At 48.1% G+C, this 26,901-nt stretch overlaps 1 protein-coding gene across 1 annotated transcript in view; it reads right to left on the reverse strand.

Moving 5' to 3' along the window:
• Positions 1-6,238, reverse strand: part of IGDCC4 (immunoglobulin superfamily DCC subclass member 4) — a gene marked incomplete at its 5' end in the record, with an annotated part of 83,595 nt that extends 77,357 nt beyond the window's left edge. Inside the window, one exon of the mRNA XM_082060767.1 lies at positions 6,133-6,238. Coding sequence (XP_081916893.1) covers positions 6,133-6,238 — 106 coding nt within the window. The remainder of the gene's footprint in view (positions 1-6,132) is intronic.
• Between the last annotated feature and the right edge of the window lie 20,663 nt (positions 6,239-26,901).

Raw genomic sequence — 26,901 nt, forward strand, 5'->3', positions numbered from 1 at the left:
AAAAAAAATTAGTGAACACTTGACTAGTTTTCTTTTAATATCAGGTACAACTCCACTTTTGCCTGGAAAATACATGCACCCATTCTGTAAATCAGATCCAACTAGCCATCTGAGACACAGTGCAAAACTTCAGGTGATTTTAAAGCTGATGCTTTTGATGAAGAAGGTTTTGCCAAAAGCCTCAGTGTATGCACACAACAGGGCAAGGGAAATCCTTTCCATTAAGTAGTGACCTTTTTGGTCACACCAATTAACTTGATTATCCATCGACAGTCAATTTAGAAACTATCAAGGATGCACATTTCCCAGCACAGACGGTGAAACGTAAAGCAAGGCCTTATCTCATCCCCATCCCGCTGCCTGCCTGGCATCACTGCTGCATCCCAGGTTTGCTCCACCTCTCCTCCAAATTCTGCCATCCTAGCACCTTTCCCCGGAGCTCCATTTTAACTGCTTAATTTAACAAGGTGCTAAGCCATCTCGACTCCAAAGGGAATGTTGTTCAAAGACCCAAGCAGGAATGAGAGCAGGGAATTCAGTCAGAATAAGGGAAGGAGCCACAGCAGATTGAGCACAAATGAGCTTCACATGCTGGATTTTAATTCTCCCACCAATTTGGGCTGAGAACAACCTCTGGGGATGCTCACGTTTCATTAACACACCTTTAATATTAAAGACCTGTCTGCAAGAAATCCATGAGAGATCTTGAAAAAAATGACATACATCAAAAAACAAGAAAGCGTATAATAAACCAGGTTATTCAATAGCTCAGCTGAATTTCATGCGGCAGTAACAAGCAAATGTGTTTAAAATGCAGATACAGATTTTTAAATAATTTCAGAACATCTGATATGAAAGTTTCAGTGGAATACAGTAATTGCTTATCACAAACACCACAGAGGGTGTTTATTACCCATGGAGATAACACACTGCATCTGCTGGACTTCTCAGATAAAGCAGCCTGCATCACAACAGCAGGATCCCGCAGATCAAGAGGAGGAGAGCACCCGACTCAGAGACACCAAAGGGCATTGGTGACAGGAACAAAAACACATCCGAGGGAGAAGCACCAAGACCTACACGCTCACAAGCAAAGTCTCCCGACACCTGCAAATAGGAAAGTGCTAGATACTCTCACACAAGGTCGGCAACAAGCATTTAGGTTGTCCCAGGGAATTTCTCAGCAGCTGCAACTCAAGCAGGTATTTGCCATCCTGGAGGAAACTGCTGACTGGCTCTTCCCCTCCCTGGGAAGGCTCTGTTACTCTTCAGAATTAGGAAAATTCAATGGTGCTTCAAGGATGACTTCAGCATACCAGTTAAACCCAGGCAACCTAGAAGGAGCTCTGTGTGGGGTTTAGCATCTCTAGAAGGGCTCAGGAAAACACAGCTCAACTGCTTTTTATGAAGACAGCAGATTCAGTTCTAACAACTGGGGATCCTCTCACGGAGAAGCTGTTAAGTGAGAAAAGCAGAAGCAGCACTTGGAGGTCACTTACTCATAGGATTTTAATAAACACAAAAGTGTACTTAGAGTGACAGTGTTATTTAAATGTTTACTGCATGCAACAGCATCTTCCGCCCAGCTGGAACAAACAAGGAAACTGAGGCAGAGACAGCAAGTGACAACAGAAAAACAACAAAAAGAGCCAATGTCACGGCAGCTCCAAGTCCAGTGTTTGGAAAATGCTTTCCCAATAAGAAAGGAAAACAAAACAGCTACCAAGCTCTGTGATGTGAATGCTGGCGTAATCATAAAACAGCAGCACATTTTAAAGCATGAAAGACTTCAAAAATAAAATTTAAAAGGTGGATACAAGGACTTGAGATTGTGATTTCCTGCAGCTTTGTGTCTCGTGACTGGATTACCCTGTCCTACCCAAACCAGGTGTAAACTCTGTTCAAAGCCCCTCCTGCAGTTGAGGCGCTTTGGGTTCCTTCCCAAGTTGGTTTTTCCAGTCCCCTCCCCCTCAGCCCATGCAGAAACCGCATCTCTCTCCTCTGCTTGACCACTTCATTTAAAAAACTCTGAATTCTCCATATCCACTCTCGCTATGACTGACCAGTAGGTCCAAAAATTATTCGGAAAAGTAAAGAGAGATGGACAGACAACCTGACAGCATGACTATGCAAGTCTCTTTTCCCTACAAAACCAGGCTAAAAATACTGTAGACAAGTGGGTCCAGTTCTTCTCCAGAAGAAATTGCATGACAGTTGATTTTGGCCCAACATGCACTTGGCAAATACTGATAACAAGGATTTACCATATCCCCTCTAGTAGTACAGCTGACTATAAAGCAAACATTTGCTTCCTACAGATAACAAAATTACTGCGATCGCTCCGGGTTTGTAAAGGTTAGGATTTCTGCCATCACCTAAGGCAGGTCTATAATTCTCAGTGTCCAAGCAGAAAATCCCTCACATATAACACTGGCCTCAGTTTTCCCTCAGGTACCCCCTCACCTCACGGAAAGATACAGTTTGGGATGGATTCCAACAGCAAATTACAATCAGATTAAATATTAATTCCCATCTTAATTATATAACCATGACTGCACTTAATGGCCAAGCAGCCATTTAAACAGGAGAGGAGTGTGTAAATCGTGCAAAGAGCATCTCTTATGCTGCAAATGCTCCAATCAGTTCACAAGCACCTGGAATTTTCCCTGGGAGAACAAGCAGGCTTTGGGAAAGCGGCTCCAAGAGAAGTAGAATTCAAACCATCCAGCAAGCAATACGGTACCAGGAGTCACGAATTCATGAGCCAACATGTGACAACACAGCACCCTGCCTATAGTTGTGCACTGTGGTGATGAAGATCATATATGTGCTGAATACTCACTGATGGACTTCATTCTCATTGATGGATTTTATCCTCTCGACACCTTCGACAGCGAAGAGTGTGCAGCATCTCTATTTTTGTCAAAAGATGGGTCCTGAGGACACCAGAGCAGACAAAGCAGCCACCCCAAGATCACAGCAGGCACTCAAGCAGGACACCCCATGTACCACAGCAACACAACCCACCCCAGCAGCTCCAAACACAGGTGGCTCTGGTGGCCTAAACACAGAGCCCTGTACCAAACCCCAGAGCAGCTGCCTCCAGCTCCGAAACAAGCTCCGAGCCTGCATGCAAGGAGAATCATCTCCCTTCTTCTCCAGGGAAAGGCAGATTGCCAGACTTGTTCTCTTCAAATGATTACTTGTGCCACTCTGAAGCTGCTCGCGTCCCGCCAGCGATACACCCACCCCGTATGGGGCCCCCGGCAGCAGATCAAACTTTCTACAGCTGCCGGGAGAAAGCCTGCTGAGGAAAGCAGCAAGACATCAGGAAATTAGCAGGTTCTGCATCACTTTGGACTTTGAGGTAATGAAAGGAAAAAAAAAGAGGAGGAAAAAGTTTGGGAAAACAAAACAGAACCAAGTCTGAGCAGTCTCTCCTCCAGCCTCACACACAGGGAAACGCCAGCAAGAACATTCCCTGCTTTCGAGCAGCCCTTGCCACCAGGGCTCGCAGACGGGCTGTGACAACAGCCACGGCAGCGCGGCAGCCAGCTCCCGCACGAGAAACCAGCCCCAGGAAACACGGCACAGCCCTGACCTCACCAACACAGTGTGCACGGGCGTGTGGCACTGTCAGTGCCCCCGTTTCCTGGGGACTGTAAGAAATTCCCCCTTCCCTGCACCGCTCATCCTGCCTCCTTGCAGCTCAGCCCACGGGCAGGTGACACTGAAACACCACGGTCAGCAGGACAAGCGGATCTGCAGGCAGGTGACGTCCTGACATCCCGCGAAGCGCGGGTGACGGCGGCAGCAGACACGCGATCCGCAAACAACAGCAACACCGACTTCCCAGGCAAAGGCACCAACCGCACGGGGTCACGCCAGCAAGAGGGACACGACAGGAAGGGTAAAAAAACAAACCCGAACTAAAGTTAGGTGATGTTGAAAAAGGAAATCTGTTCTGCAGCGAGAGGACTCGGCCACAAATCTAAACGCCATAAAGCTCAGATGGATTTCAGCTTATTGTCTGGATGGAAAGCTCAGCCTGCTTCCCACCAACACGTCCCCTGTCGAGAGCCCCAAGGAGAGCAACCAGCACAACTCCCTCACCAGCATCAACTGAGCAGGGGTTGGGGTTGGGTTTTTTTTTTTATTAAACCCTTTCCTGCTACTGCAGGGAAAACAGTCTCAAAGTCAGACAGGCAGAAGGCTTTCAAAACACCAGATCACATCCCCAGCTAGTGTAAACTGGCACAGCTTCCATCAAACCCACAGAGGGGGGGACAGTTTTCCAGCCTTCTCTCCGAAGTATTTCATACCCAGCAAGGCTTGAACTTTGGATCAAAACACATGGGCTGCGGGATCAAATGCAGACTTTTCCCAAAACCACTTTAACCCTCTGCCAAATTAACTTCAGACTGAAACAAGTCCATGTTTTTCTTTTCAGAATCAAACCCACCTGTTGGAAAGCAGATCTGCGTGTACCAAGCCGCACGTCCACAGGCTGCGCGGACACACTCGCTACCTCTACACAATACACGACCCGTTGTTAGAAAACAAACAGTAACAATTTTTACAAGTTGCCTAATTACTTGCAAAAAAATAAAAGGCAGAGAAGCCACAACTGCAAATTCCCGCAAAGCATTTGAAGTTTTCTTGTTCAAGTGGGTTTGAAAAATAACATAAACTCATAAACTCCACCACTCTCCTTTTTTCTTCTTTTTTTTTTAATCATTGTTCTCCATTACAAGCCTCGGGATCCACTTGGCTGTTTGCTCAAACACGCAGGAGACGCAGCTCCCACCCACACCAGCTTTTCCCGTTCGGCTGCTGATGTGGTCACAGGCTGCCATCCATCTAGAAAAAGCCACCCGCACGGATGACAATGGGTCATTTACATGGACCGTTATTCCTTTCCACACAGCCACCGTAACACTGCACCTATATCAAATGATAACCTTCCCCTTATGGGAGCTCACAATGCTCCGAAAAAAAGAAAATAGAAACAACCCTGCAGCCGTTCACCACACTGTATTCTTCCCAAAAAAAGCTATTTTTGAAGCCATAAAGACTAAACATCCATTGTGCTGTTATTATGATCTGCCAAACCTGAATGCATCGTAAAAAGGAATTAAAGCATACAATGACACAGGGATGGCTCTTTTAAACAAGAGCAACTCCACGGCACATAAACAGCTCACATTTTTCAGTGCAGCTCCACCAGCCTTCACCTTCCCAACGACGCAGACAAAAGCTTTTGCGGGTCTACACACACATGGGGAACAAACCACGCGCCCCAAGGTCGGCAGCTCCAATGCCCCTCGGCGCAAAAACTTCGACGGCAAAGGCAGAAAGTCAGCGGGGCCGGGTGTACGTGTGCCCGCGCACGAAACCGTTTGCGTAACCATTGCAAAACGGGGATGCGAAGAGCACGGCTACTCCTGGGTCACCTCCTTGACCAACGGGACATGTGCCCACCCAGGTGTCCTGTGCTGGTGGGAGCGGGGCGAGAGGCCACGAGGGTCCCCACCACGGCCCAGCCACACACCTGGGCCTGCTCCGGGTCACACAAACGCTTCGGCCCCAGCCAGCCAGGCACAGCAGCCATCCCTCCCGAGGAAACTTGTCGCCCGGGGGTGGCTGCTGCTGCCCGCTCCCCCCAGCCCCGCTGAGGGCGGCTGTCTGTGGGGTACACCCTCTGTCATCCCTAGAAGGTGACCCCAAAGGAGGCACCATCCAGAAATGGGTTGAAGCCACGAGGGTGGCCACTGCCCAACACGGGGGTCAAAAAGCGGACAGGGAAGAAAACGAGATGGGGGGCAAGGGGGGGCTGTGAAAAATGGCCACGGGAGAAGTGCCCACTGAGGGAGTCAGAGGGCGACTAGGGAGAACAAGTCACTGAGGGAGGCACCGACTCGGAGGGGAACGGCCACTAAGGGGGTAGAAGGCTGCTACGGGGAGGGGAGAAGGGAGGGAAGAAGGTCGGGGCCGGGGAGCGCATCCCCGCGGGGAAGCGGCCGCTGCCCCGGCCGAGCAGGGCGAGGGCAGGTGACCCCACCCGCGACCGCCCGTGGGATAAGGGACACCGACCCCCCCAACACACCACACCCCCCCTCCTTCCTCACCCACCTTGCACAGCCAGGACGGCCAGGGCGGAGAAGCAGAGACAAAGCAGGTCCTCCAGCGCCATGTAAGCCCCGCCGGGCGCCGGGAGCAGGGGCCGCCGCGGCCGCATCTACGAGGGGAGCGCGCTCTCCCGCCGCCCCACCGCCATCTTGTGCGAGCGCCCCAGCCCCGCGCTGCCCGCCGGCGCCGCCGGGCCCCGCTGCCGGGGGCGGGGGACGGCCCTGGGCTGCCGCTGCTCCGCCTTTGTCAGCGGGTCCGCCGAGCCGAGCCCAGGGGGCTCCTCCCGCCCTCCTCGGCAGCGGCGGGACCAACAGGTTGCTGCCAGCCCGCGGCGGGGGGAGCGGCCGCGGTTCCCGAGGCGGCGCGGCAGGTGCGGGGCGAATCAGCTGGGCCGGCAAACGGGGGTTATAAACATTTTATGGGCTTTTTTTATTATTTTTTCCCTTCTCTTTAGTTTGTTCGTTTGGGTTTGTGTTGTTGTTGGTTTTTTTTTTTTTTTCCTTTTTGCCACAGGTGAGCGTGGAGAACACGGCGCTGCGACCAGCTGTCATAGACTCACAGAATCATTTTGGTTAGAAGAGACCCTCAAGATCACTGAGTCCAACCGTTCCCCCAGCCCTGGCACCGCCCCATGCCCCTGAGAACCTCATCTCCGTCTGTCCAACCCCTCCAGGGATGGTGACTCCACCACTGCCCTGGGCAGCCTGTTCCCATGCCCAACAGCCCTTTGGGGAAGAAATTGTCCCCAAGATCCAACCTCAACCTCCCCTGGCGCAACTTGAGGCCGTTTCCTCTGGTCCTGGCGCTTGTTCCTGGGGAGCAGAGCCCGACCCCCCCTGGCTCCAACCACCTTTCAGGCAGTTCAGAGATCAGAAGGTCTCCCCTCAGCTCCTGTTCTCCAGGCTGAACGCCCCAGGTCCCTCAGCTGCTCCCATCACACTCATGCTCCAAAGGGGTGCAGGCAAACAGACTCTGGTGACCATATTGCCTTGAGTTTGCAGTTCCACTGGGCCCCATTTCAAAGCACAGCTCCTTCAGGTGCATATCGTTCATGGGGCTTCACAGGTGTCAAGGTCTAGCCCATGCTTATTTTAAAATAAAGCAAATAAAATATGCTGTGCAGCCTCTCTGCACCCCATTGCTGCTGAGAGAGGCAGGACCCATCTGCCAGCCAAGCCGTGGAAATGAGGTGGGGAGCTGAGGGGCGCTGAGAGATGGAGAGTGGAGCCACTGCCTCCCCAGCTTGGCTGTGTCCCAGACACAAAATCACACTGCACATAAAGCCGCAGGTGCAGGTTTGGTCCTAAGGGTAAATTAAATGACACCAAGCCCTTCTGCAGCAGCCGCTGGCAGCAAGCAGAAGGGCAGCCACATCTGGAACGGGTAGGAGGGACTCTGGCTTCCAAAAGGAGAAGAGGCCGCCCGGTGCACCGGGATGTTTTATCACAGTGGTGTGGAATGCAGAGAGGGCTCCAGCTATGCAGAATATGAAAAGAAATCTCTTTAATCCAGACCCTCCTATTTATTAGCTTGTATAATGAACTGTAAAAACTTAAATGAAACCAGAAAGGCTGTGTGGTGGGAAGCAGGTTTCCTGTGTGAGTTACACAGCTCTACATCAGCACTTGGCCCTGTTAGCACAGAAAATCCCTGGGATCCAGCAGCACAGCACCAGGCAGGCATCTTGCTGGGAAAGAGGGGGAAATAAAACCACAGCAGATTCACCAACCCTGCTCCTGCACCATCCATACGCTTACCTCCCTGCAGACGGAAAAGGGGACAGCAACAGCCTTGCTCCCTCCTGTGTTACTCCAGCGTGGAGCTGAAGAGTAACAACCTCCACAAACCCTCCTTTCTCTCTGGACCTTTCCCACCTGCTCCTTTTTGTGTGTGTGAGGTGGTTTTAAAGGAGCTGTCAAATTGCTTTAACGAGGAAGCTGTAGAGGAACGTCTCCGTCTCCTCGTTGTGTCTGCCAGTGGTTTCTTTCAGGCACACCCCTGCCCTTGTCTCCTCAAATCCCAGACATTTCTCCCTCCTTTTAAGTAAGAACACCTTCACCTAAAAGTCAGGCACAATATAAATAATGAAAACTACTTGTGATCTGCAAAATGCTGCAAATTCTGGCTAATGGCACATGCCTATGTGAAGACATCTACACAGCTACCTGCCAGCAGGCCAGGGTTAGGAGCAGGCACCAGCTTCAAAAGACCCAGGTCTAATTCTTGTCTTTGCTCTCTGCCTGATATTACAGCGTGGACTGATTCCTTTGTGGCACCTGTCTGTCTTCCTGCACATCAGTAGCAACAGGAATTAAAACAACATTTTGACAAACTCAAGCTCGAAGGAGTAGATAACTCCCTGTCTGTGAGTGCACAAAGAACAAAGTGACAGCAGACGTGCCAGCAGAAGGGACATTCCTTCCCCAGGTATTGGCATTTCTGCCCTGATACTTAGGGCAAGCAGAAGCCCCCATTTATGCGCCGCAGACTCCCCAGTGTTCCCATCCCTGTCGGTGAGGAGTTTCTTTTTACCTTTCAATAGCTGCAAACCTCTGATACTTTGAGCTGAGAAAGTCTGAATGGCAAAGAGTAGCAGCAGCAAGCGGCTGGTGTTTGTAGTTCAGCCTTTTGTTCCTCCTTCGGGAGACATTCTTTCTGTGATCCAAAAGAGAAAGTCTTTGGTGAGTCAGGTATATGGGCAGTATAATGTATAAATACACATCTCGTGGTTTGTATAAGATCCCAGCAATGAACAGGTCATTAGGGAAATCCAGCAAAAGCTGCTATAAATGTATTTACCTCAGCAGGAGCTTTTCCCACGGAGCAGCCTGGAGCCAAGGCAGGACCCATGATTTGGAAGGTTGGTGTAGATGCCTCCAAGCACAGCACTAGGAGTTACAGGGGTTTCTAAACCAGAATTTCTTCAGGATCGGAACCAAAACCCACGCTATGCAGCCCATGCCCACTTCCAGCTGTCAGCTGTAGGATTCAGACAACCATGATCCAGCTGCGCAAGGCAGTAAACAAATGCAGGTAAAGAACAATACTTGCTTTCAAAAAAAGAGCTCCCTAAAATAAACGAAACACGAAGAACAGGGAAAGCCATTTCACAGAGAAAGCACTGAGGAACAAGAAGATTCACAGCACATTGTGTGTTTTTATTAAATAGGCAGTGGAGAATGGTCCAGTTCCAGGTTCACTGTGAATCCTACTGCTGAAAATGCTGCCTGGCTGCTTCCCGTGGGCCGGGCTCAGAGCAGTTAAAGCAAAAGAAATAAATGAAAGTTAATTCAAAGGCAAGGGAGATAGCAATTTAAAGCAGAATAGCTCATCCTCATGATGAGGATGTTCTTATTCCAGGTGAAGGTTGCTTTATATTGTCTTAGTTGAATCCACTTCACACTGTTTAAATTTGGAATCAGCACTTTCTTTGCAGACTAAGCATACCCCCCTTCCCCCACCCCGGCCCTGACCACTGCTCAGGAGTAGCTGCTCAGACACAAATCCCCACACTGCCAAAATTTCAAGCTCTAAAGTTAAAGCACATTGAAGCCTTTATAGATCTCAAATCCAGCCTCGCTCTGGTTTCTGGCCATCTCCCACTCCAGACAGGTCTGCAACGCTGAGGTTGACATTTTATGACGGATTTAAGCTGCTCTAATTACCAGAAGAGTTGGCTGCTCTTTCCTTTGTGACGGCATTAGTGCCTGAATGAGCCCAGAGCCGGGCAGAGGAAAGGATGATGGTGCTGAAAACTTAATTGGCAACGACAATAACAACAAAATCAGTCCCCTGCTCCAGCTCCTGGTGCAATCACCCGAGAGTTAGTGCCAACACAAGGCAAGCAATGGAAATATATAGACAGAGGCACGAGGAAGCTTTCAACGGCCGCACAAAGCTGGATCAGCTCAAACTCATTGTAAAACTGCAACCTTGGTCTTCTCAGGAAAAAAGAAGCGTCTCTCAGGGACCTTTACCACCAGGACTGGCTTCATTGCCAGGCTTCTTCTGGTCTGGCAGCAACTTTGGCGCTAGAGGGAACGTTGACTTCCAGACGAGAAAAGTGACGGTACCTCCTGTTCTGTATGTGCGAGCAATGCCAAACAGGAGCAGCTGGTTGCACATAATAACATGCATTGTGTAAGTGAGCAACACAATAAGCAATTTGCTCGACAACCCAGGGACATCAGGACAATTCTGTGTAACAGAGAAGAAAGAAAAGAGTAAAAAAAACATGCGATGACCAAACCCTAAGAGACCCTTGGTATACTACACATTCATTTCATTACGCTCGCTCTTATAAATATTTATTACACAGCCCATCTCATCATTCTTGCAGGAATGGGTGTTGTGTTATTGTTATACTCGGGGAGGGCTTTGCCTCTGGTCCTGCTGCAGGCAGTCAGCAGTTGCCAAAGATAAATTGGGAGCAAGAGTGTGACAATAACTATGGAAAATGCTACTTAAAATGGGGCTCAGGGGCAAATATTGGCAGGTGCATTGTTAGGAGAAAAACGAATGGAAGAGGAAAAGACGGCAAGTAATGAGATTCGGAAGCTTGTATTTATAATATGTTCACGGCAAAAGGGATTTCTGCAAGCAAGGGCCCTGGCCCTGCAGCCAGAGCCGCAAGTGAGCAGAGACTCGGGCACACTGGAGAAACCTGCACGGGTCCAGGCTGGGGAGTCTGGATTTCAGCATCATCTGCCCCTCTACCCTTGAAAAGCTATCATGTTAACAGAAAAAATTCTAGCTTTGGTAAAGCTTTGCACATAAAACTTGGAGTGGTTTTGGTTTGGTTTTTCAGGGTTTTTTATGTCTCTTCAATTTGCATCACTCCCTGGACATCCCCTGTGCTCCGCTCCTTGCTCTTACTGGGACTTGTCACCCAGGTGAGGCTTTGCAAAATCAGATGCTATCGCGCCTTACACAGAGACACATCGGCTGATCCGTTATTCAAGACGAGCTACTTGGGTTGGGTTATGACAGTCCGATTTAGAAAAATATGCTGAGACAATCTAAGCTGGGCAGATTTTAGATGAAATCCATCTGTTTCATTTAAACTGGTCTCCCTTGCTGTCACATGAGTCTTTTTTTGTGTGTATTTGTTAACCAGCTTGTTCACCATCAGCTATAATCGAATAAAGACCCACTAGAAACATCCCGACGTGTTATAAAGCAGTTGCATAAGAACATCACTGTCTTGTAAACGTGCATGACTATGAAAAATAATATTTGCTCATAAACAACATCTGTGGATTTCTCCCTATAGCAGTTACCAAATACCAATAAAAGTTTTGATCCCTAAATAGTCTAAATTTTATACGCTGCTATGGTACCTACTAACTAAGGCTGGTTTTAGGCATAAAGAACACATGTAACATGAAGGAATAGTGCACGGCTGGGGCTGCCTTCAGAAACCCCCATCAGGCTCCTTTGTAGTGGGAAACGTGTTCATGTGCCAAAGCCAAGGATCTGTTCCGAAGTTTTACGAGATCTGCGGAGCTGGCTGTAAAATGCCATGCTGGGAGCTGTCTGGTGCACATCCTCATGCCACCCTCTTGTGGTTAACCCCAGAAAACCGAGCGCTGCTCGTCCAAGGACACCAGATTATTTTCGTATATGCCATCAGATTATTTTTGGAGCGCCCTGCTCCAGGCTGGAGAGCACACACAAGTAGTCAGATTCACCTTTGAGCCTGGTGTCAACCAAACCCAGCTTAGGAGCAAAAGGTAAAGGGCTGAATAAAACCATTCCTGCACTTCGGAAACTTTGGGATCTGGAGCTGATCTGAGAATGGGATTTCATTGCAGGCCAATATGCTGAAGGTCTGCAGATGTTCATGGCGGACAGATGTTTGACTTCTGTATCCCAGGCTATTTGCTACTCAGAAACTGGGATCAGATCCATGCCTCTGGAGGTAGTTTTCACTATAAAATTCCATCCTTTACTAATATTTCACACAGAGAACCTGATGCTTTTATACATTTATATTCCTGCATCAAAAACCCTTCATTACTTTTTACGTTCCAGAGAGCCCCACGGATGGGCACCAGAAAGGCGACCAGGCAGCTCCTGCACCCCCGTAAACATAAAGAGTTTCAATACTGGTACCCAGAAATGGCCAATTTGCACCAAAAGCAGGTTCTGGCTTTCAAAGCAGCCCTCGCTGTACAATGCTGGCTATTCCCATCCATCAGACAGTTCTGCAAACCTAAATAGATGATGTATTTATTTATGGATTACTGACCACAAGAAAGAGAAGCTTTGCACTATTGTCAACCTTACAGCATTCGGTCTGCTATAAATAATGCATCATTGTTCCGTGTTGGTTTATGGTTTAAGTTCCAATGAACATCACGGACCAGCAGACTCAGCAAAGATGAAGGCAGCTCGGGGTATTAGTAAGAGAAATAGTACCATCTGATGAAGAGTACTAGAAAAACAAAGCAAAAATGTTGTGTTCTCAGAGTCATTTTAATGTCAACTTCTGCAGCCAAAGACCTGCTCTTACCTATAATGGAGAATCACACAAATCTATGATTATCCGCTGATTTTCACTCTGCTTTCTCCCAATTGTGAGCTAATTCGATTTCAGATAAACACTAATTAACACAAGAGGTCACCGCCGTGGCCAGCAGGCACCATTGCAACGTGGCATTCAAACACACCAAGAAATCAAAAGAGCCTCTGCCGCTTCCTTTGAACTACCCAATTAAAATTTTCACAAATAAAGCTATTGTTTTACATCTGCTTCATCCAGGGGAGGGGAGAGGGCAGAGAGCTAAGAGATCATTGCCTCTAATTGGGCTGTTTTCCCTCTTTTCTTAGAGATTTCCTCCATGTGGGTTATTTTCTCCAGACCAGTAGAAGAAAAGGATGTTCAGAGCATTTGCGATGCAGCTCTTACCCTGCAAGGCTGAAAGCAAAGCCGTGGGGAATCTGATTTCCCTCTCGTGAGCAAAAAGGGCATCAGTGCCTCTCTTGGAAAGTTTGATTGATAGCCCCTAAGAAGGACTCATAAAATGTGTCTGTCTCTGGCTATTTAGGCAATTCCCTTTTGAAGATGAAGGAGAATATTAGATTAAGCCAACTGCTATAATAGCATTATCTCCTGCTTTTAAAGAAAATGTATTTTATGGCATATGTGCCCGAATGGAAACAACCTGTGGCTGCACAAGCCCTGGGCTGATGCTCTGCTGCTAATCGGGCTATGGTCTCCTTGGAAAGGGTTCTTTTGGGGGACCTGGTGTAAATATCAGACTTGTGCCACCATCCCACATGGACCACCTGTGGGTAACGGAAAAACCGAGGCTGGGGCGGACCATGGAGTCTGAATTCTGCTCTTATCCATCGAGGAGCTCGCTTAAACTCAGGATTAAGGCAAATCAGCAGGAGTGTAGGGAGAAGGCTGCACAGCAGCTGTCTGGGCTGGACAGACAGGGAACATGAATCTTAGAGCTGTCAGCCCAGGGCATTCTGGAAAAAAACTAGATGGAAACACAGGTTGAGTATGTGGTGTTACCCGCCTGGCAGAGGTTTAGTAACCCTGAGCGCCAGGAGGCAGATGTGTGTCCCGCAGGAGGGTGCATTCCATCCTCCAGCCGCAATAAAATCCCCGCTACCACCATCCAGGAATGTCACCAGAGAAGAAATACTTGTGAGGGGAAGAGAATTGCAGAGTGGGTTTGTCTCAGATGAGGCTCGTCACCTCACCTCGGCATCAGCCCGTCTGCTCGTCCTGGTCGGCTCCAGGGAACGAGGCAGCTCGTGCCTGGCAGGGACCTGCTCCCTTGGGCACAGAGGAACCAACTAATGGATTATTCACCGTGGGTAACAAATGTTATCTCCTCTCAGCAGCGCTAAAAGGAGAAAAAAATCAAGCTGGTGAGCCCAAAGGAGATCAGGCTGTGGCTTGTACTCACTAATGGCTTAAACTCACCTTCTGGGGAGTTCATTTATTGGTGCCAAATGATGGAAGGAGATCAGGACTCCCCAAATCCAGAGCGGGTGCTGTGAGTTTGTGCAGTTCAGCTCCTCGCCCCAGCAAGCTACCCATTTTCATGATGTTCAAACGATGCCCAGCTGTGCAGGCTGAGCTTCTCCCCTTACACCTTGTGCTGGTTTTTGGGTTGCATCTTCTGCAGCTCTGCTCTTGTACCTTCATTCACCAGCTGAGCCGATCTGACCCTCCAGTGAAGCTGCATTACCTTAAAATACTGATTTTCCCTGCAACATACTCCAGGATGCTGCAAACAGTACATTGCTTGTCCCAGGATTTAATCAGATTAATTAAGCTGCACTTGTATTAATTTAAATTACAAGTATCTGAGGGCTCAGCCAAATCAAGTGATTTATGGGCCATATCAATCTAATTAATACCACCAACTCTTAAAATAAAAACCTAGTAAATGAGTTTATTATACAGTTGTAAGATCAACTTATTAGCTTTGGGTCTCTAGTGACATGGCCAATTTGATGGAAGTTTTATATCCTTGTTGGGAAAAGGTCTTTTTTTTTTTAACTTCCCACTTGCTGTATTTTTTAAAAAGTATCTTCTCCAGGGCAGGGGGAGGGAGAAACAACACAAGCTCAGTTATCAAAACACGACTCAAGCCAAGAGGTCCCCAAAGTCTTGCCGTACGCAAATAGTGTGGGTTTTATAACTGCGAGTGCCCACAGGAGAATAGTTTATCTGGCTTCTCACAGGCAGAACCTTCCCTGGTCTGTGCGCTCCTTGTTAAGCAGTTTGAAACTGGAGTTAGCCAGGGGATGGGAATGGAAAATGAATAAGAAGAGAATTAAAAGCTTCTCAGAAGCAAATCTGGGGCAGAACGTGCTGCCTGTTCAGACAGAGCAGCTCAGCAAGGGCTGGGCGGTGAGCTGGGAAGCCAAAGTGCCCAAAAATGTCACTTGCACAAGGACAACTTGAAGATGCAACAGCTTCCCTTTGTCACCACCGTGTGGGATTTCAAAATGTAATGTGGGAAAATTTTTAAAAAGTGTTTTCCTGCAGAGGAGCCAAATGCCGCGGTGAAGCTAATGACACAGAGTACAGGAGACACCTCCAAGTGCCATTACCCGTCCCCTGGTCACTCTCCCCATCATCACCCTTGGCATCTTGGCTTGGTGTTGACCGGCTTTGCAGTAAGATGCTTTTTCCTCAGTCCCAGAGTTCACGCTTGATTTCCTGAGCCATAAGATTGTGTCCCTTGCTTTGCAAAGGGAGCAAACAGCCGCGTGATGGAAAAAGGAGCAGGCTCAGTCTCTTTACCCTTTGCTTACAAAATAAGTTCTTCAAACAGATTTGTCTTATTGTGTTCAGGATAACAACCTTCTCCAGAAAAAAAAAAAAAAAGGAACCAGGAGGGCTTTTGGGGGGAGAAAATAGGGCGATTTATGGAATAATTACATAAAGACAACGCCATCCTGTGTGGCTGTCGCTGTGATTTATTATAGTTACACAGAAAATTGGCTGATTGGACCATAAAAGCTGGCTGCAGGCAAACCTGAACCCCTTTGCTTTCCTGCCCACACGTACAAAAGCCAATGAATTAGTGACGTTTGTAACACACTTGGAGAAACAACCCATCTTTGCTATTTTAAAGGAGGTACCAGGGCAAAGGTGCTGTAAGGAGCAGTTGATCGGACATGATGGACTCATTTATTATTCCTGCTGCCAAGCCGTGGGCTGGATGCTTCCTCGGGAAACCTCTGCAAACCTTTTTGTATTGCAAACCCCATCAGCACCTTTGCTGATGTGTGTCAGGGCCTGGGGGGACTTTATTCCATTCCATCCAGCGTTAGGTGGGTAATTCCAAGGATTTTTGCAGTAACCGCTGCCTCCCCTCTGTGGCTGTCACACTTCCTACGTGCCCCCACTATTATACACCCCCTTTCCATCCACTGCCCCCAATTATCATTTTGCATTTGTCGACATTCAGCTGCATTTTCCATTTACCAGCTCATTTGGCTAAAATATCCCCATCCCCTTTGTATCAGATCGGGTGGCTTCTAGTGCTTTCCACACACCACTCTCATCTGAGTCATTTATATTTATGCTAAAAAAGAAAAGCAATTAGCACCCAAAGGCACCGTTAGCTGAAAGAGCACTCTGGTTAGGAGGGGACCCGACAGGAGGAAACGTAAACTTCCAGCTCCAAGGGGGACAGGATTTGGGAAGTTTCATTCCTGTTCAAAATGTAGGAGTGTAGGTCATCCAGGGCTGGGAATTCATTCCTTCCAGAGAAGTCTCATCATGGGAAAAACTTACCCATGGTTTATTTGTGGAACTGGCAGACCATTCGCAGGGCGAAGCCCCTCGGGTTCGTGCGGGTCGTGGGTCACATCGGTACCTGGAACGGGCAGGCTGAAAATAAGCTGGAAGGCAAAACAGCAACAGCGTCTGGAAAAAACAAGCCACAGGGTGATTTACAGATGAGCAAAGCCCAGTGCGGAAGGTTGTACTTTACGCTTTCCGAAACAAACTCCTCTCCAATAATTCCTGCTCACCAGTTGTTAAGCCACCGCTAATCTTGCTGCAAGCAATATTAGTTGTTGCTTCAGGCTGTGGGTTGAAGATCACCAGCTTCTACTGCAAAAAGGTGTAGAAGAAACATTTATTTTAGCTAAAGCAGAATAACCCATATTTATCCTTCCCATCAGAGGAAAGTTTCTGCTGACTGCTGTGTGCAGAACCATGACCACAGTTTGTGACAATATGGCAAACTTACTTGTTTTATTTAAAAATGCATGAGCTGGAAGAGGAAAGAACTTGAGGTACAAACAGATTTTATTAGAAATAAATATATCCAGGAAAAGCGTGGGTAGGTTTTAATCCAGGCTGTGGTTCCCGGCAGCATTTCTGCGTGTGGGCAGGGTCATTACAACAGGTCTCTTGTAGAGCGACGTCTGCTGAACCTGGGGCCACTTATCACAGAGACATTTTCCAATGAAAGCCTGAGCTAATCCAGGAACAGTGTTAAAAGGTGTAAAATGGCTGGATGGCACGGAAACATTTAAATCTGTCCTTTGCTAAATGTTAATGGAGAAACTGCGTAATGCAACCAGCCTCCTGCAGAAGAATCAGGTCTGGCCAAATAAAAGGATGAGAAACAAAGACTAGTTTTGTATAAAGATAAAAAGTAACTTTAACTTCAGTGCAGCTTCAAGTGGAGCTAGGAATATTTGGGTTTCCTTCTTGGACAACCTATGTAAATAAACCATAGAATCATTTTAGTTGGAAGAGATCCCCAAGATCATCAAGTCTGATTGTTAACCCAACACTGGAACCAAAATAAAACCACAAAACATTTTAATTTAGTACAAGATCATAGTCTGGCTGCAAAGAAAACTAAACCTCGGTGTAAATATAACGATGAAATTGGGATAATTGAAAACAATAATAACGAAAATCCTGTCTGAAAGCAAAGACAACCCGAGGGGCTGATGCTCTCACAGTGACACAGCGCAGGTTTTGGGACCAAATCCTCCCCTCCAGCATGTTTTGCACCCTGGTTTTTAGAGTGATTTTGGGTGTGTTTGCACCTGCACATGAGCATGAAGCTGCTCTGGCCAGCACAGCTGAGACAACCCAAGATGGGAAGGACACGGGGCTGGGACCCGTGGGGGCTGGGACCCCCCGGGGCTGCAGACGATGCTCTGCTGGGACGGGGGGGCTCCGGGACCGGGATTGCTGCCCAGGAGCAGCAGCGGGGTCGGTGCTGCCTTCCCCAGTCCTGACGAACACGATCCCCAGCGGGAGTGGAAATTCCTCCTGACCCACAGAGCACACAGCGGGGAAGAGCGTAATCTCCATGATTTACAGGCTGCAGCTCTAGTTTAAAACACATTAGGCTCCAACTATTTAATTACTGGGCACTACCAAATCACAGAGACAGAGGAGTCAGTCACGTCTGATAATGCAAACATTTATCAACCTATTTATCTACTGCAGCTTCTGAGACCCATACCGAATCACTTTCCTGTATTAGCTAATAACATATGAGTTTATTCCTTGTACCTCAGGGCGGCCCTCGATGGATATTACAGCACTACTGGCAGCACACATCCACCTAGGGATGGATAAACTAGTTTAGAGCATATAAAGAATTGTAATCATCAGCCAAGAGTCAGCTCCAAATCAAAGCCTTTTCCCCTGCTGCCTCCTGCCCCCAGATACTAACTCTCACCGCAGAGTAAATGCAAACAGCGCTTGGGCTTTGTCCGGCCAAAAGTTTGGAAACCTTCTGGTATTTCATTAAATATTTACATTTTATGGTACAAGCGTGGAGACAATGCTGGCTCTCACAGCACTGTTAGATACCACATCAGCCGCAAAAGAAATTCAGTAGGTGAAGCAGATTTGTCCATGTAAACGTACTGGGTGTGCAAGAGGAGAGCGAGGAAGTGCCGAGCAGTGGGTGAAGCTGCTCCATGTGCTCAGCCTGTTCACAGTAAAGCCCCAATAAACCCAGGACAATCTTCCCGTGCCTGCTTTTCCCGATGAAAATGATACGCCTTTCATTTTGCTTGCTTGTGCTGCTTCCAATAAGGAAAACAAGTTGTAATTGCTCTATTTGGAAACATTTGAGCAGTCTCATTTTCAGAATAAAATACTCAGCATTCTCTCAGCTTCACACATGTGTCTGTACTTGAGCTGGGCATTAAGAAGGAAGAAGAGAGGCTTTCCCTGCTCCCAGAGAGTCCCAAAATAGCACAATAAACTAAATGTCCTTTTATTCCACAGCAGGTTTTTTTGCTGGTGCCTTTTACTTCTGTAACTACGATGGTTATGTCATTATTGCTTATATATTACAGCCCACCATACATATATATATATATCTCTCTATATAAAATCTGGTGGTTTATTATTAACTCCTACCACCCTCTATCTCATTCTACTTGCCAAGTAGGTGATCTTGCCTTTGAGACTGGAAACGCTTATTTTCAGTTGTTACTGAAAAGGCAGCTCGGTAACAACCAGAGCATTGCAGGGAAATTCTCTCCGGCTCTTCCCAAAGTCCTCTGGAGTTCAGACACGGATCTGTCTTAATTGATAGTGTGGCCACTTAGGGGAGCAGTATCCATAGAAACTCAGGGGCCTGACAAGATGACAAACAACGCTGTGAGAGCCTAATAATAGCAGAAATAATGAAGTGTGGCCAAAAAGAAAAAAAAAAACAGCAATAAAAACAAACAAACATCAGCAACAAGCGTGGTATGGTATCTCACAGCATCAAATGGGTGGCACCAGGCTAATAAAAGTGGCTGGAGGAAGACGAAGCACAGCTGGAGGATGGAAAAAAGAAAGAGTCACGGAAGCTGGATGGGATTTCTGTCTTGGGGAAAAGCCCCAAGGTGGTTTGGGACATGGATACAAGGCTCTGCTCTCTGTGTACAGCCGTAAATCAGAAACAACATCACCGGGAGCATCTCGGGAGCATGGCAACGCAGTCACAGGAGCCCACTTGTGTTTTGGAAGAGTCACCCCACAGCATGGCACTGGGGACAGCACTTTGGCCACCGGGCACATCCAGCCAGGCTGGAGCCCTTGGGAACTGTGGCGAGTGGTCTCAGCCCCTTTGCGGAGCCTCTCGTCGGGTTTTAATCACCTCTCAACCCGAGTGCAGCTCTTTCCGCTGGGCAGAGATGCCCCTCATTGCACAACTTTCCCACACGCTGCGGCAGGAGAGCCCGTCGGCCACCAATTTGGGGCTGCGGGGCTCCCCGGGCTCATTGTAGCACCGTAACTCATTGTTCGGGGAGACCTGACCTTTTTCTTAATTAGCTTAAAACTGCACAATTGGAAAAAAAAAAAAAAAAAAAGGAAAAAGGAAAGGAAAAAAATAAAATAAAAAACCCTCCGAAAAAGCCAGTCGCAAATCAAAAGAGGCAACAGTGAGAGCAAGCAATGTGTCACCACAAGTGTCCGAGTCAATGGAAACCTTGTTAGGAAGGGAACAAGGGTCTCTGCTAACAAGCTCTTATCTGTGTTTTTGTTTTCTATTGAAGGTGCATGTCATTAGGAGGAGTGTTAACAAGAGCTCTCAATAGCTTCATATGGCCAATGGCCTCTGAATATTCATGAAGGTGTGAACAGAATGTGGGAAAGCGGTGGAAGAAAAGGCAAGAAAAGCGGCAAGAGGGCTGATTGTGCCAGGAAGAAAGGACCCGGGGCTCTGTGGGAAAAAAGGGATCCTGAATCCCTCAAACAAGAGCGTATTCCCCAGGCAAAACCTGTCCTTCAACTGTGCGGATGGTATTGATGGAGCAAAAGATGTGGGATTCTTCTGAGCAGTGCTGGCAGAGAACCAGTTTCTGTCATTTTAGGTGACAGTGGCCAGGTTGTTGTTTGTTTTTTTTTTTTAAACTAAAATCACAGAGGTTGCTGTGATTTTAGTTTTAAAAAAACCCCAAACCTGGAGACCTGAGTACGAACAATGTGAAAACCAAGCGTATTTTCCAGTCCTACTTCTGTCTGTGCAGCAATGCAAAGCAATGCAAAGCATCTCTTACCCCGCACATCTCGTCCATCCTCCCGGGGATGAGCATCAGCATCCCAGGACCTGCTGCAGCCTCGACCATGGATGGTACAACCTCGTGGACGTTGCAGCCTCAATATCCAGTGTTATCCTTAATATTAATGCGCAAAACCCAGCAACCAGGCTGATTGTGCTCCCTGCAGATCCCCATTGCTTCTCACCTATATTTGGAGATTTGAAATCCTCTCTCCAGGCTCATCAGGTCCCAGAGGGTAATTTTTGCTGGATGCCCAGCATCGAATAGGCATGTGCTCATGTGGGATGGAGAAGATGGGAGGCAAAGGAGCACACGTGGACACCGCTCCTGCTCACCACGCAAGGGGGAACAGCTCATCCTCACCCAAATACCTCCTGCCCAGCATCTGCCTCCCCACACACACCTCCCGCCAGCCCCATCCCTAGAGAAACCCCAAATTTCCCTCTGGCAAGAACCCAGCAGGGCTGCCCAGGGCGGCCAGGTGGGGAAACGAAAGATGCTTTTCCTAGAAAACACTTTTTTGTTTCTTTCCCATAAAACACCTCTGTAGGTTTCGCAGCCACAGCTTCTGCATGATCAGGGCAAAGATTTCAGCCAGGCTGGTTTAACACAGAGCTCTGGCTCTGCGCGCTTTGGAGCAAAATTATACCGCAGAGTTGCCTCTTCTTGAAAGGCTCCAATCTCGCCTGTCAGTCCCAGATAAATAGTTTTCATTCAACAAATCAATGAATAGAAACAAAGTACGGCAAAATAATGTCAAGTCATTTCACTGATAACGACAGCTGCTGGGCTGCACAGGAGAAAGGGAGAAGCAGGAGGGGGGTGCGGGGGAATAGATTAAAAAATATAAAAAGCAATGAATCACAGCTGGGGGGAAAATCATAAAACCGCAAGCCACCACTGCTCCCACACAAACGTACACAGTATTTACTCATCTATTTCTAACGAAATTTGAAGTAGAATAGAAAAGGAAAAGGGAAGAGGGGGGACAGTGCAAGCAAATTGTCAAAATCATCCTCATTAAGAAAGCAAAAGGGCTTTTTTTCCTGGTGCGGAGACCTGATGCAGAATGCAAAGCAGCGTGGCAGCAAGCACTGAGGGAGTGGGATGCTGCCCCGGCCCCAAACCACTGCTCTTCCCTGCGTTTTTTCAATGGGAAATGAAGCTGGGGGAAAAAAAAAAGGCAGAAATGGGTTTTGCAAGTTGGGAAGGAGGAGCTTTGGCTGCCCTGGGGCCAGTAGAGCCAGAGCAAACGGAGTTTTTGCGGAGCTGCAGACGAGGTGCTGCCAACCACCCGCCTCACGACGTTCCCACCCAGCTGTGAACATGGGAGAAATTTCCTCAGGCTCAACACCCACCTTGGATATGGACAGACAACCCACCCCGACCTGTTCCGAGCACCTCACCCGTGGGTGATGCCTCCAACATCTCGCTCAGGGTCAGCCACGGTGCCTCAGCTGTGCCGAACTGCCCCCAAATCACCCAAATTCCAGGGCGCATGATTAAGACGATGCGCTACAAAATCTGCCTTTTAAGTCCCGAGCCGCAGCTGCTCTTTGCTGCATGAAATCTCCCTCCTGGGCCAGCGCTTCGCACCCTGCCCCAGCTGGGCACCTTCCTCGGCTCTCACGTTTCTGCAAGCTTTTGTCTGGGTTTTAAGTTATGTTTTTCAGCAAAAAGCAGCTTGAAGGTAGTAAACAGCTCCTTGCAGCCCCTGGAAGGGCTTCTCATGGACAGGGCAGTAAAACAGCCCTTGATGAGAACACAGACACTGCTGAGCAGTGACGAGAGCCAAATCCAACACAAAATCCTGGTTCAAGGGGGTATTTTGAGCCCAAACTCTAACCTGGGTCACATTGTACAATATGCCTATTTAGGCAAAATTTTGCCTGCAAGACAACGCAGAGAAAGTTTCCAGAGCTCTAAATGGCTCCATTCCTGCAAGTTTGACTTTCCACTTCAAACAAGCTTTAAATTTTCAACTATAACACTGTCAAACATCACCGCAAAAGGCTTAATTCAAAGCACAACATCTCAGATTTCCTCTCACCAGGATTTCACCTGCCGGAGCGGTTCTTTGCTGTTTGCTTTTAAGAGAGGAAATCCTGAAATTGGGAATCCCCCAGGAAATGTGCAGCCTGGCTGGCAGGCAGCCCAGTGACACCATGAGACGTGTGATGGCTCTTGCCTGCCCTGGGGAGCCCACATGAAGCTCCTGCAGTTCCTTGTAGGTCAGTTGGCGTGGGCAGCCTGGAGGACGCTCATCTTGAGAAAAGACTTGACACTGGGGAGGAAAACGCAGCCGTTTAATCCCAGTTACCATTTGCATTTTCATTACGAATCCCTTAAGATGAAGAGAGGGTTTATTTTGCCCAGGCTGTAAGTTCTTACCAGGCAGATTTTTCCCTTATCCTGTCCCAGACCAGCACTATGACCCTGAACATTAAAAAGAAACCACGACTTTAGCCCCGAAAGGACTTTGCTATGTCTTCACTCCACACTCTCGGGTCTCGGAAACCCCTGTGGGCACACGCACTAAGGATCGGGAACGGTGAACCTTGTGTAGCAACAGGGCTCCAGCCGCACCACACTGGATGTGGTGCCGAAAGCCGCTACCTGCAGGGGGAAACGGCTTTTCCAGAGCAAATATCTCAACACCATGAACCCCAAAATGGGAACCTTTCTGCTCTTACACAGCGGGATTCACCTTGTGCCAGCCAGAGTGAGTAAAGGTGACCAATTTTGAGCGTCGCTTCACGGATCGGCCACCTGGGACAGACTTTCAGGGTCACCACTGTGCCGTGGCCACACGAAGCTCAACAGCAGTGCAGGGGAAAACCTCTCCGTGCCCAGGGCTGGTGCGGTGCAGAGCAGAACCAAACACTTTCCCTGACACCCAGGGTATTTTCCAGCTCCCTCCAGCAGTGACCAACAGAAAGCACGTAAACCTGCCAGCTCGCCCAATTGCAAATATATCCCCCTTTCAAAATGCGGTGGAAAACATGTTTTGTTCCAGCCTGAAAAGGCCGTGAAGCTCTGGGGCTCCGGCTGCACCGATGCAGCGGGAGGGATGAGTCTCCATGGGAACTGTGCGCTGGTTCATCTCCAACAGGCGAGCGAGCGGCCTTGGAAGGTGCCAGGGCCAACGTCTCGCCAGGGACGGGGAGAAACTGGCACCGAAAAGCCCGATGGGGTGAAGGGTGGCTTGTGATGCCACGGACATTTGCTCCTGCAGTCCCTTGTCCGGCAGCTGAGGCGGGGCTGACACTGGGTCCCTGCCGCTCCCCTGCCCGCAGCCGCCATCACCACCCAGGTCACCGCTCCTGCATCTTGCTCCACTGCCCATCTCCATGCCCTCCCTCCGCTGGATTCCTCTGTCCATCTGCACGTCCTTTCCTCCTCTGAACTCCTCCACGCGCATCCAACACAAGGCTTGGCCTCCTGTGCTTGGCAGAATCAAAATTGGAAAATAAAAAGCCCATGGCCAGTTGCTGGTGTGACACTCGTGTCCTGGCTTGCATTGCTGAAGGCTCCTGAGGAAGCTTTGCCATGTTATGGTAGGGCCTATGCAAACCCCAGAGGGAGACACAATGCAACAGATCAACAAGCCATTGGCTACCACCTTATTTCTGAAGGCCACCAAAACAGTGGGTGAAAAGTCGGGAACAAATGAGTAAGAACATGAATTGTGACTGCCCTGCACACCCCAAAACCTCTTGGGGTGGTACCGAGCAGAACCGAGGTGCAAGAGACATCTCTTCTCTTGGCAGAGCCTGTCTGCTACACACGGTCCCTCTGTCCTTCTGCCACCTCCTCCCCCGTGGCACTTGGCCCATCTCGAAGCGGCGGTTCTGCCGTAGCCGGTGCGAGAGCTCCGGCTGGTGGCTGCTGTGGCCACCAACAGCATCCACAGGGAAACAACTAAGAGGGGGAACGGAGTTATGCCAAGAAAAACCCTGACCTTCCCATTCGTATCCCTCTACCTAACCACAAGGGACAGGAAAAATCACAGGCGCTTTTGCCAAGCACCCAACAAGGATATAAAATGCACACACACATTTTTCATCATTGCTGCTTTCCACAGCACAAAGAGAAGGGATTTAATTATACACAGACTCTGCTAACTCATGAAGACAGTTGAAAATAGAAGGAAAAAACCCCATTTAATTCAATTTATTTAGCAGCATCTTTATTGCAACAAAGGTTTTGTAATAAAACGCAGCAAAACTAACATCTCCACTTTACATGATTAAAAGCCATGTAGCTAGAAAGGTGGGGAAGGAGGGAGACCAATAAACCCACTGGAGTGAGACATGCAATTTTGTTAACACAAACAGCAGGCACTTCATGTTCTAAAATTAAACACCTGAACTTGTACTGTGCAGAACATCCAAGTAAAAAACTGCATGAAGATCTCGCTTCCCCTTCCAAAGGAACAGCCTGGAGACCCAGGAGGGGCACACGAAAACTCTTTACAGGATTCTGGTGCTCAAGTAAACAGGCAATTCAAGGCAGCGTCCTAATCTGGCTCATTATTTATTTATGCCCTATTATTGCCTTGTCAAGAGTTTAGCGTCACACAGCCTGCCCTACACACGGACACACACGGCAGGAACACAACCCGCTTCTCCTGGCGGGGAATGAGGGTTGGGGACCCCAGGCTCCCAGTCTGGAATTCGGTGCGATTCTGGGTGATTTGCCACACAGGCTCAGATATACGGTGCTCCGGGGTTAACACATCGCTACACCATCCCGCTCTGAGAGTATTTCTATAGCCTGTGCCCAAATGCCACTAGTAAGCATTTTGCATTCTAATATAATGAAGTTAGTTGATTTTCAAAGCTTTACTCAGCACTTTGAACTCATTATTTCACTAACAAGTTAACCGAGTTTATAAAAATTAAGCAGTTCTGGGTAGTTACTAATTCTGCTTTGTTATGAATAAAAAGAGATAATTGAAAACAAGGGCTGGGGTAAGGGGTGCAACTCCAATGCAAAGAGTGAAACCCAACAGCTTTGTGCACTGGACACTTGAGAGGAATTGCTGGAAACTGCCTTAAAACAGGGTGAAAGAATGTCCTTCCACCAAAAACAACCACAACCAACCCAAACACTGCAAATGAGAAGAAACCGCCAGCACCACCACTCAACAACTTCAGTATCTCATCGCTCAGATCCCCATATTTCATATATATTTCTAAAAATATATGAAATTAAAACATTCATCTCAGACACCTGTGCCACTAACATCCACCATGAGCTGAAGGCTCAGTCCTGCTCAGAGCAGGTGTCCCGCTGGGCACACAGCAGAAGGTTCCCCAGAGGAACAAACCAACATCAGCTTTGGGAGCCACAGGATGGTTCCTCCTCATGTGTTTTTGCTCCACAACGCCCCTTGTACGCGCTCACCCAGGATCTCAGCAGTTCTGCTTAAAATTATCATTAACCAAGATATTTTTGAACCCACAGGAAGGGAGAAAGTACAATCCCAAGCATCAAACAGGCTGCAAACCTCTTTTAGAGTGACAGAACCATCTCCTGGATCGCAGGTGACTCCAGAAGGACAAAGCCGCCACTCTCCACTCTCCAGTGCCAGATCAACACTCCACCATATGAAGTGCAGGACTGTTTCTGGCCCCCCAAAATACTGATGCACCAGCCCTCAGCACTAACAGCTTCCTACCTCTGCAGTCTCAGCGCAACGCGCTTTGCCCTTCATCCCTTGTGCTGGGAATGGAGCCGCTGACCATGTGGGGCTGGATCACACCTCGGACAGGGCAGCTCTCACACCTTCACCTACCAGCAGGCATCTTTTGCAAGAACCATAAACTCTGACGAGAAATCCTCCCAGCATTTCCACAGGATGAGAAAGCATGGGGTCTTAAAGTGCTTAACTACTGTAAAAATCAAAAAAGAAAACTGAAGGAAAGAGAGAAATACATAATTTATGTTGCAAAATAGAGTACTTAAGTATGTTGTACTTTAATAGCTTTTCAATATATATACTTAAAACAGTGAGAGGATGCATTATTAAAAAGTTATATGTCAGCACTTATAATCACATCTTGTGCTAAATCAAAACCCAGCCTGGTTTGCTTGCATAACATCTAGTTCTTCAGTTCCTGAAAAAGCACTGTTTGATGAAGGCCATTTTTGTTCTGTTTTTTAAACAAAAGGATCAGTTTTGTCTTAAAAATCATATACATTTACATTTGAGGGTAATCATCTCTAGAAAAAGAACAAAAACACCCC

Source organism: Streptopelia decaocto (genome assembly GCF_964273445.1).
Source record: "Streptopelia decaocto genome assembly, chromosome: 9".
In the NCBI taxonomy this organism is placed as follows: Eukaryota; Metazoa; Chordata; class Aves; order Columbiformes; family Columbidae; genus Streptopelia; species Streptopelia decaocto.